The sequence below is a fragment of the Eutrigla gurnardus genome (assembly GCF_963514095.1).
Source record: "Eutrigla gurnardus genome assembly, chromosome: 7".
Classification (NCBI taxonomy): domain Eukaryota; kingdom Metazoa; phylum Chordata; class Actinopteri; order Perciformes; family Triglidae; genus Eutrigla; species Eutrigla gurnardus.
Genome location: NC_139921.1, coordinates 20,497,010 through 20,509,187, shown reverse-complemented (window position 1 = coordinate 20,509,187; position 12,178 = coordinate 20,497,010). Strand labels below are relative to the sequence as shown.

At 42.9% G+C, this 12,178-nt stretch overlaps 1 protein-coding gene across 2 annotated transcripts in view; it reads left to right on the top strand.

Moving 5' to 3' along the window:
- Positions 1 to 12,178, top strand: part of rcan3 (regulator of calcineurin 3) — a 33,817-nt gene that overhangs the window by 16,167 nt on the left and 5,472 nt on the right. For both annotated transcript variants that reach the window (XM_084014258.1, XM_084014259.1), the window contains exons 2-3: positions 10,232 to 10,405; positions 11,865 to 12,036. In XM_084014258.1, coding sequence (XP_083870384.1) covers positions 10,232 to 10,405; positions 11,865 to 12,036 — 346 coding nt within the window. The remainder of the gene's footprint in view (positions 1 to 10,231; positions 10,406 to 11,864; positions 12,037 to 12,178) is intronic.

Here is a 12,178-nt window from a genome sequence, read left to right as displayed (position 1 = left end):
ATGCTTGATTTGATGCCGATGTGTACGTCTAATTTATTTATTTATTCACTTTCCCAGTTTGATGGCTGCCTGTTTATTTGTCCCTTTTATACACGCATGAATAATTAGTCAGCCCGTCAACCTGCCCTTTCTCCTGATAAGTGCCTCTCTGGCTGCAGTCTGTCACGCAATTTGAAGTGTTTTAATTTAGAATGCATTTGGGAGAAAACAGGATTTTTGACATTGTGGCACATTCACGCTCTATTATAGAGAAACAGAATGGCTGCATCACAAGCCATGAAGGACAGCTGTTTTCAAAGCAAGCCTACTCTCCCACACATAGACGACTGTATAACACTGACACGGTCACACACTCAACAGTCACACACTCCAACCACAACAGTGAGTCAGCGGACCCACAGACCAACAAACGCCTCCGTCAGCAAACACACACGAGGAGGAGAAGTTTCCGTCCACCTGGGTCACTTTCCATTTGTCCGTCCATCTGTCACTTGTGTCATATTTCCGTTCTCAGGCTTGATCGTCTCAGAAGTTGCGCTTTGATATGAGGAAGGAGGAAAGATGCGGCGATTAATCTATTTGTAGTTGTAGCCATTTTGCTGACGTCTATGTGATGGTTTCATTCTTTCCCACTGTCTTTTTATGAGACACACCCTTACATAACGTGCTGTCAATCCCTTTAATTTGTGACGGTTATTTTGAGCATCCAAGCAACAAAAGATGTTACAAAACAGTGAGTCATCATGTGATCTGTCATTACTTACCAGATGTGGAATATTTCACACATTTTCTGGTCAGACTGAATTAGTGGCTTTATAGAGGGTAAAGCATTTTAATTGATCTGCAGATGACTTTATCAATTAATCATTGCACTTTAAATTGTTTTTTGTTGTTGTTTTGAGTAGACCTTTAAGTTTATAGATAATCGATTTTCAGCTCTAAAGCAGAAGTTGCTCATATTTTCCTACATTTAAGTTAAAGTATGCAAGTCCTTGACAGATTTACTACTAACAACAGCTGACTTGTTCTGCTATTATCAACCGTTGGCCATTTAGTTAGTAACCCATTGTCCCAGCTGTGTTTTATTATTTAGAGAACGACAGACATCTCGCTCGCTACTCATCAAACATAAATCAGGTCTCACTTTTAATATGATCCAGGCCCAGCATTTCAAAACACTGTTGTGATGCACTCTGACCAGTCGCTGAGGTGAAGGCAGAGGAGCAGAGGCAGGACAGACGGGGTGGATGTAGACGCTGACCGTATCATGTTCTGCGCTGGTTCGAAACCAGATCTGCATCTTGGCAAGGTTGAGCGATCCTGGGCCAGAGCAGTGGGCTCAGGTGTGCCTGCTCCCCCAGTCTGGGTACTAGGCAGGTGGAGATGGGCAGCTCACATTGGCCTGAAACTTTAGAGAAGCGCCGGGGCTCAAGTGTCGGCTAAAGGTTAGCGCTGTGTCCGTTAGGGTGACGTAGAACAAAGGACGGTCTCCTGGGTGGGGTGTCTGGTTACCATGTGTCCAAGACGACACGGCTATGAAGCGATAAGATTAGAAGCAAAGAAAAAGGCCTCGCAATGGAATGTAGAAGGCAACAATTTACTCGCCAAGGATGATGATGAGGACACGCCGTCATACGATGATTGGCCTTTGTTATCGAAATTACAGGCCAAACATAATTTTCCTGTCAGAATCTCTAATACAATTTCCAGTCCAACACAAACAGCTCTGGAAAGACAAAGTAGTTTCAGTTCCTAAAATAGCATTGCAAGCAATTACCTTAAAAGACTACAGTCAGGCTTTAAACCATTGTGTGTACAGCACACTGCAAACTAAAGAGGAACTCTATTCGTGTTGTCAAAAGCAGTGTTTACATTTTCAAGAACATATAGAAGTGCTGAGGCAATTAGTCAATCCACATTTTGGTGATTTATTAATGATTTATTAAAGTAATTTTTCAAGAAAATGTCTTTAAATAACATGTTTATTTTCAGTTTTTTTCTCAGTTTTATATAATTGTAAATTTTGGATTGAGGCTCAGCCTATCGGCAGTGGTGGAAGAAATATTCTGATCTTTTTTCGTACTAAAATTAACAATGCCAAGGTGTAGAAAGACATACTGAAATATACTATAGTACTATTACTACTATACTACTATTACAAGTTAAAGCAATTTCATAAACAAAAACTTAAAAGAAGCAGAATACATAAAATTAATTTTGTAATAATCTGAATCTGCAAAAGTAACTAAAGCTTTGTAATAATTGCATTGCCATAAAGAGTGCAATATGTAAATAGTCAAGTAAACTACAAGTAAACCTCAAAATTGTACTCTACTTTCCTTCGCTGCCCATATGTTCCAAAACTGAAATGTCAAATGCATTACACTTTGCCATCTGTGCACCCATGCTCCTAGCTTTGCTCCAGTAATGCTTGAGTAATGCTGGGTTCTATGATGCACCGATTGCCAACGGGCAGATAAAGAGAGAGGGTAATATGCAACAGAGCCATAGGAAGCTCGCTCATCCGTCCATAAGCTGTGGTAACCTAAGGTAAGAGCTGTAGCATCTCTTAGCCACCTTATGTAACGTTGTGTACCTCCTGGGATTACTGTCGCCTCCAAAGCATGCGCGCATGTGCGTGGGAGACCGTGTGGACATGCTCGAGTGTGTGACAATGTGTGCGGGCATGCGTTTGTTAAACTGAGGCCTAAGTGCTGCTCACTAGGAAAGGCTCTGCCTCAATAAAAACCATAACGACCAGATTGGCGGTAATAGGATTAATGTGTCCCCTCATGCTGTAAACTGATTTCAATCTCCCCGCCGTGGACACACTGTCCCCGAGGGAGCGGCACTGTAGCGCCGCGGCGTCGGCCCTCGTCGATACCACTCCCTGCCCGAGCTATTGATCCCACTTTAATAACACTTGCCCCGTTCGCATGCCTCCCCGGTGCTTATGCAGCCCTCACAACACACACAAAGCTATTAATCATGAGTTGTTTTTGTTGTTTTGTAATACTGAGGATTTGCTGCTATGCTAATATTAATAGCTGCTTTGACAGAAGGCGTTTTTGTCTGCGTGTAATGAGTGTTGTGGGTCACGACGCGCACACACAGCCTCTGAGTTTAGCAAGCTAACTGTGGGTTACAGTCTTTCCGTCAGCAGTGGTGGAATATCTGACCAGACTAGGTGGATATCAATGTCAAAAATCATATTTATTTTACAGATAAAGAAGGTTATATACTCTGGCTGTTAATAACTCTGGGGGACTTCCATAAGCAGATGTTTGAGTCAGTTGGTGGCCACATGTCTATATCTGGGTTTAAAACTGACTTGGTAGTTCTGTTAGCGGTTAGCCAAACAAACTGTCCAAAACAATAAAAGTGTGCTGCAGACCAGCAGATGAGAGTTACATAGTCAGTGTGCGTCTTGTAGCGCCATTAGCTGTTAGCCAAAAACAAACTTGGCCCATTTGTGTGTACATTTACTGTACATACTTTAAGCTAGCTAGCAACTGTGTGTGTTTGTGTGCTCAAAGCTCACCAGAAACTCTCTGGTTCTTTCTGATATTTCCCTCCAGTCTAAATCCTTTTTCTTCTCGTCTGTAAGTTCATGAAGTAGATTCACAAAGCCCCTGGACATTTACAGTGCAGTACAATTAGCACAATACATAACAGTTAATCTAACTGTAATTGTCTGTCACTTAAACTGCTGTATTAGCAGCACATTAGCCTCAGACAGCTAGCATAATGGCTGGCTCAGTTGGCACTAAACTGATGGCAGGAAAACCAAATTAACAAATGACAATCAGCGAGGATAAAGAGAGCACTTACAGATAATGCTCCAGAAAGGGTATTTAGGGAGTATGTTTGTTAACGGACAGTTTTTGGAGGTTGAATATAACAATGTCAGGTGAACTGCTATAGAACTGTGTTGTCGTTGGTAGGCTACTCCTCGCAGCACAACATTTAACTGAAAAACAGGTGATTTGAGCGTTGTAGAATGGGAGCATAAAAACCCTTCAAAAATGGAATGGAAACATCTTCATAGTTTTGTTTTACATACAGCGATCATAGTATAATATTTGGCCGCCGAAAAAAGGTCTGCTGTGTTTTAAACATAATACAGTTTCATGGCACAACTGTTGCAACTGCACACAGATATAAAATTGCAACGGAAAGTTGGCTCTGTTCTCTGGAACAGTAATGGAAAAAATAAGGAATGTGATAAGCAAAAAACGTGCTGGAGCGGACATGCAAGCAGGTATGAGGTTCATTGTCCATCTGCGTCTGTTATCTCCAATCTGCCTGTATTGTTCAACCTCATTAGATTGGTTCCGGTTTGGCCCCTAAGGGAGGATGGTAATTAAAAGTGACGGTCCACACACTTAAGAAATGAATTTTCGTAATTATTCCAACAGAATCTATGTTTAGTGTAACACTGTCCCTGACTCACCCCAAGGCTCCGTGGCCTAGTTTGTTGGTTTTCACCCAAATCCCATTCAAGCACCAGGGTCTGGATTAGACCACGTTAAAGCCAGGCACGTGTCGCAGGAAAAGATGAGTGATTCGCGGAAGGAGAAAAAATAAAAATACTGAATAACCCTTCTTTACGTCCCAATTAGGCTCAGTTAATCTTTTCATTTTGATCCAAAACGCCAAATGGTGTAATTCAAAATAGAATTGGACTAGCTTGTGGATTACAGTCATGGATTTCAGTATCCAAGGGCCAATGTGATTTAAATACTGTACTAGCATAGATGAGAAACCGCATCAAAATAGAGCATTGTGACTGGCTGCTGATTTCTACATGCTGCTGATTTCTACACGCATAAGCGTGCTTATTGTTTTCTTATTATTATTTAAAGTCATTTTTTCCGGCACATTGCTGATCAAAGGACTGATGGACATGTTGGTGTTTTTCGACTGATGTGACTTGTTCACTCTCACCGGTGACGGGACAAACAGCTGAATATGCGAGCCTTATTTAACTCCATAAACTGCACAAATGAGTTGACAGCGACAACAATGAAAGTTGACAGCATGCTGGGGCTTTTTGCAGGTTGTCACAGTTTGAGCATGTATTTGCTGAACGTACATTCAGAATCTGGTATTTGTGGGGACTGTTTCGGTTTGGATTCAGTGGGTCATTGTGTTGCTTGTGAAAACTGAACAGGATGGACTCGGAGCTCGGCTAATGTAAGCGATCCTACACATTGAGGAAACATAATCCTTTCTTTACATAAGAGGGAAAACACTTAAGTCATCTGTCAACTGTTACACCCAATTCCGCCACTTGACTGCTTCATTACCTGGAAGAGGTGTGAAGTAGATATACTTTTAAATTTCTCCGCTATAGCTCATCTCCTGTACCCCCTTTTGCCTCTGCACCGTTCTGTCAATCACTTATGTTTATTGTTCCGCTGGCTGACTTTGTCGACAACGTTCAATAAAACTGTGCCTCATCCGTAAGCCGACTGATCTTTTGTCGGATGATTGTGTGTCGGGACCACTAGCCGGTCCTGCGTTCGTGGCCCTCCCTGTGTCGCTGAATGTGAGTCATGCCCGCAGTCATGTCCTGTTGCCACCGCCATGTCAGCCTTCCCATTACCGCCGGGAACATAACTGCCTCATTACCCAAGAGGCAATCAGCTGAAGGATGGCCCTGCAGCCACCGCCGAAGTGGCTGCAGTTCACTGGCGAGCTTTACATCTCTCCACACTTTTATTGTGCTCGGTCGCTTTCTGTCTCCTTGTTGCGCATTTTTGCGCGGCGTCTTCTTCTTTCTTGATCTCAACTTTTTTCTTTTTTCCCCCCTCAGGACACGAGGCAACAACCATCACCTGAGGAAATGTTAGCACTCAAAATGTATTGGTTTAACTTCCTCTTTAGCAGTATATTCACAGCTCATACTACACAATACAGAATTGGTTACAAATTTCACTTTAAAAATACTATTCATGCACGTTCAATTCTTTATATTTGTAGTGGTAGTCGTATTTTACTTTAGGAAACTGCTTTTTGGGTTTATGGGGTAATAAAATCCAGGTAAAAAATTGCACCTATCAAAAAATCCTATTTGTACTTTTTGATGAAAATGTTTTAACACAGAGCCTCAAGTATAATTCCGTAATTTTCCTAAAGACTTACTAGCAATTTGTGAGCTAATTGTAGCAGCGTCACATTTCGCAAATTGCGTCGCTCGCATATTTCATGTTGCATATTTGTTGACACGTGCTCAGTTGAGCAACGGTGGGGCCCGAGATATAGAGACAACCCAGGAAAAGAAAGGAAAGGAATTTAGCCCGTTAAGTTGCACCCTGGGTGTTATGTAAAGGTGACTTGGAGAAACATGCGGTCAGCAATAACGAGAGCTTGCCGTCTCAATCAAGCCGTTGTCGGCTATTTGAGAGCCGTGACTTCATGCCTCCCCCTCTCGACTGTTCCACCCTAAACACATCCGATTTCTCTTGTTAGATAAACAAAGCCTGCGACTCCAACGGAGATGGAACCGTGCGGGCGATGATAGCTCTATAAATTGTTTTGTTTTTTCCCTCATTTGTTCTCAAAGTATATCTAGTTTCACCTTGTTTATGTTACCTAGTCGCTGCGTGTGAAATAAATCCTATTTTCATCCGGTTTCTTCAATAGATGTTATCGGCCTTGGTGAGAATGGGAAAACAAGAACATGCTGTTTTCTCTTCTCCTCTCTCTTGACTGCAAATACAGTGGTAGCAGGTGCTGGATCAGGCTGTGTCTTTGTGTGTGTGTGTGTGTGTGTGTGGCTATCTCTGCTGACAAGCAGATGGACGTCCTTCAGTTGTGCTTAGGGACTAAAAGTGCTACGTGTGACATTACTTTACTATGCCGACATGCCCTCTGTGTGTGTGGATGGAACAATACCAGCGAACTAACTGTGGAAACATGGCGAAAGAATCCTGAGCACATTGTGTACATGCTTACTCACAAGTCCCACGGACACACACACACACACACATTCACAAAGAGCACAAAGGGGAGTGGGTCACCGCAGGGAACATTGCAATGGCAGATGAGCGGGCCACTTTTGAGCCTCGGTGTAACTCAACACCCCTCTCCTCTTCCTCATCCCCCCCCCCACCACCACCACCCTTCTTCCTCCCCTCATTCCCTCAGGATGTCCGCTCATAGAAGCTGCATAAATTAGTGATGAGCACGTTCACTTCTCGCACACCAAATACGGCCATGGGTGTATTAGCGTCAGCGGTTAAAAACAAACAGTACATGCTATTATGGAATATGAGCTCGGCGCTTTCCCCGCATCCCCACCCCCCCCATGCCAAAACATTAATTTGGGGTTAAGGAAGTACCGCTGTGTGTATGGCGTGTGCATGAGAATGGACTACCTTATCGGTTATCCCACATGGAGTTCGATGACATGAGTCATAATAGCTGGCAAGGGTTCGTGGAAAATTCACGGTTTGCATAAGGGCTTAAGTGGGCTCTGCAGATAGACCAAACAAGCGCTTTGTTGCCATTCTCCAGTTAATTACAATGAAATCCAAATCAGAAGAGTTTCCAAGCAAACTGCAAAGGACTTTCATCCTCCCACAAAATGTGATGACTCTTTACCCGAAATCCCTTAAAGCTGTTCTAATCCATATGTTTATATTGGAATGCAGAAGTTGTCACTCATGGTGACAAACCGCTCAAGTCTATGGAGCTGTATTGCATCTTTCTGCTAATTGTTTTGGTTCACTTCCCCCCGTTGTCATCAGCGCTATTCTTTACGGGAGTAAAAAAGCAGCTGTTTTCAGAGGAGAAGCTGTGATAAACCGACTGTACCTTCCCAGCACGACTCACAGACAAAGTTAGCAACCAGCCGGTGAACACCATGGAGCATATATTTTTGTTTGATGTGTCAGAGAGCTTAGAAGGGAGCGAATATCGGACTGTTGTCATCAGGAGCACAACATATAACTTATATAATGCATGCTGCAAGTGCACGTATGAACCTTATAAGCTGGTGATATGTCCGTGTTGTAGGTAGAGCTTGTTGCACTGCCCCCAAGTGGTTGCAAAATGAATGATTGCAGATTCAAACGGCACCACTGTCTATTTCAGAGAATATGAAACGGCGGTGCAAAAACACCCAAATAACGAGACACATAAGAAAGAATCTCAATGGTTTTCAAGAGGATGAGCCCTTTAACCTCTTAAATTCAACATTCTGTATGTTGTAGCTCGTTTCTGCTGTATAAACAATTAAAGGGAAGACGCTGTTTGGTTAACTAGTATTTTGCGGTTGACTGTGTTGTCTGTGGCGGGGAGAGAATCAATTTTAAATGAGCACACTTAACACTTGGCTGTCCCCGCATCATGTTGAGTCACACTCTTCCCTCTCCTCTGGCGTTTTGGGATTGTAGCGTTCTAATCGCTAGGTAAGTAAAACGCATAAAGGGAGTCAAGATATTCGCACATTCCTGCCTCGACCCTCTTTTTCCTCGCTTCTTTAGAATGCGCCTTTTATGGAAAAACTGGAAACCTGACTAAAAATGGTATCACAGAGCCCGGGAGGTGAAGTCAGCTCTGAAGTTTAGCCAGCCGCCCCGAGGCTACGGGAACACCAGATGCACTTACATGGGGAGAAGAACTGGAAGTGAAACGAGACGGGAAGCAGGGAGGATTATGAGTAAATGAATCTGCTTATTCTTGAAATGCAAATTGTTTTACCACAGTGTACACCACACTGCAGCAAAACTGTGCTTCACAGCTTGCACAGTCATTAACAACGCTGCATGTGTCAGACGGGGTAAAGATGCAATTTCTCTGCCGAGATACAGAAGACTCCCTGTATTGAAGAGCATATTCTCACACCGACAGCTGCTAAAAAAGCACTTGGCTGCAGTGAAGTCAAAGACTGGAAAGTAGTGGCATCTTTAATTAATAATAATAAAATGTATATTTAATAGTTTCCTGATCACTAAGGTCAAAAGTGTTCTGTTTGGATTTTATTTCCTTGGCATGTATTTTTACATGATGTATATCATTAAGTGATGCACAGTATGAAGTGTTACTGAAGTTATTTTTTTTATTCGAATAAGATTGTTTTTAGAACCACTAAAACGGTAAGATAACATAATAAGACCGGATATATGTGCACCATTAATGGATTTATCCAAAGGACAGGACATGCAGACGGAGCGTGGACTCGCTGCACTGTGCTTAGTTTACAGGTGGTGTCTGCCATCACTAAGCTGTCACTAATGTGCTGAGGCAGATCTCACAGCCGACATGCTGCCTGTGTTCCTCCAGCTAACACACACACACCCCTTCCCTCCTGGTGAGAGGTGCTGTGTCAGCGAAACAGACTATTTCAGTCATGTTCCACTGAAAATCTATCGAGACTTGCAGGCATTAACGCAATCATGTATTGATTTGATGGGGGCCAAACTTCCTAATTGATGTTGATGCTTCTGACGGCACATACAGTATATGGCTCTGATAGATTGAAGGGAATAGGATGAAGCGTTTTGCCTGATATGTGTACATTTAATTACGTCTTTGCACAAATTTCGTGCAAATAGATGTTGACGAAACTGTTCAGTCCATCATCCATTTTTCAAGATGGGCGATGCGTGGTGTCACAGTCACGTTTCCGCCTGAGAGATGGTGGACTAGGAGACAAAAAGCACCGCTACTGATTGCTGAATCTTGATCTCCCGGCGGCCTTTTTCCTTTCCCTTTCGCCCTCCTACTGAGCTGCATGATTGAGTTCACAGCTGAGGAGGCCAGTTTGGTGCCCACGGAGAGGATCGGGTAATAAAAACATAGGTGATGTGGGACTATGTCATGTGGTAAAGACAAAGTGTGATCCGGAAGGAGGTAGAGAGGATTACATGGAGGGAAAGGGAGAGTGAGGGGAAGAGGACTGTGAGACGGACGGCATCAGAGAAGATTGCGGGAAGATGACAGGAAGTTGGAAATCTGATTCCTTCATTAACGCAAATGAAATGGGTGCAGAGCAGTTAGAGTCACGTCCGACACTCAGACAGAAGTGTCAATGAATAACTTAAACCCCCAAATTTGTCTCATGTTTTCACAAAAAATATGGAAATGGTGCAAAGAAAAATAATTTTATTGTAACCTATGCCTACATGCTGTCACTCACTCTTTCACATTATTACACATATGAGGTTTTTTATCCAGATTAATTAGATGTTTTGTTCTGTTTTTTTTTTTTTATCCTCTGCAGGAGAGGTTCGAGGCAACGTTTAGGATCTACGACGAGCAGACGACCTTCCAAATGTTTAAAAGCTTCCGGAGAGTCCGGATCAACTTCAGCACCCCAGAGGCTGCCGCCCGCGCTCGCATCGAGCTGCACGAGTCCGAGTTCAACGGCAAGAAGCTCAAACTCTACTTCGCCCAAGTGAGTGTCAGTTTAGGGGTCTGGGAAAGGGCAGGAAGGGGAGCCTGTACCATCTGGAGGTGGATCAGTGCTTATTACGTGGGAATTTAAGCTATAAGTCCATCATTTACTGCAACACACAAACAGGGAAGACGACAAGAAATGAAGGGTGACTCTCCTCTCAAGTCATTTCAGTTCCTCTCTCTTTTTTTATTCTTTTCTCTGGCCACACCTGACTGCTTCCTCAACCCATCAACCATCCTGTCAAACCTCATCCGTCACACGATTGAACACATAAATTCTTGATTTCTCTTCCATCGTAGTCCGTCTGTCGCCTTTTGGAGGGGAGAGATGGAAAGAAATACAAAGTCTGTTTCTAGTACAAACACTAAATAAGAGAAGCATATGTATACAACATTTGTAAATATAATATGACACATTTTTTCTCTGTATATTGATCAGACTATGAGTACAAATATTTAAATTTCAACACATACAGATACAGAGTACTCCTACTTAATAATACCATTACAGTTCTTCTAACAATAACTTTTCAAACATGTAACTTTGTGTTTTCCTGATACAAACGGATCAGAGTTTGCAGTTGGGATATTAATAATGAACTGTTTAACCTGCTGTCAGTTACACAGTTAAAATAAATATTAAAGCTCAACAAACTCAGAGACTCAGAGGAGCAGCTTGTCATTGACCTGTCACAGCTGCTCTCTGTAAGTGCTGGAGCTGCTGACTTCATACTCACATCACGCTTTCTCTCTAGACACACGCTAACATCACGTCGTCTTTTTTTATGAGTTAAAAAAATGTGTGCATTAACTCAAAGAAATGAACCGACGTGTGTTAATTTTGACATTTTTTTGGCCTGTTAATCATCAAATTCCTGCTTCCGAAACCATAACAACTTATTGATTGATGCCTGTTTGGTCACAAATACAGTATGAGAGTACATCCCATATCGTGACCCCTGCTCCACCTCTCTCTACATTGATGTAAGGGGATTAAACATTTCACAGCTCAGACAGATGTAGGAACTGTAATTATGGCAATTTGCCGCTACCAAAATGCTAAAACCCCCTCGTGGGAAGGAGCCTGCAGACTAAAACACTGAAGCCGTGACTGCAAAACTAATGTGCTTTTCTTGCTCTTGAATATCAGGATTACGTAAACTGAAAAAAAATATTTTGACAACTATCACAATTCGACTTTGTGGGGCTTTGTTTCAAATTTAAACCGTTTATATCAATTTGTCTCCTGTCACATTCCACGGGCCGTCATCATGGCATGAGTTTAGGTCCCAGCTATGTCCTCTATCCAGTGTACTGAACCAGGGAACAGGTGTCGACTAAAAACATAGAAAGAACGACATGGAAGTATTCTTTCCAGAGGAATAGCTTCCCCAACGTCATATCACTTAGATCTTCTCCTCGGAGCGCTTCATCAATTGTCGTCTCCTCTCCGATAGGTCCAGAATGGCGACGAGGACATCGACAAGTCGTACCTGGCCCCTCCCCAGCCCACCAAACAGTTTCTGATCTCACCGCCTGCCTCGCCACCTGTGGGCTGGAGCCAGAGTGACGACGCTACACCCGTCATCAACTACGACCTGCTGTGTGCAGTAGCCAAGCTCGGACCCGGTCAGTATACTCAGTCAACGTGTTCAACGAGTTAATGTTCGCTCATGTTATGCGGAAATGAAATACGCAGACATGCACACAAAGGGGAAGAAAATCTAATCTTGAGTCCCCGGATACAAACAGGAAATAATTTCATGCTCCT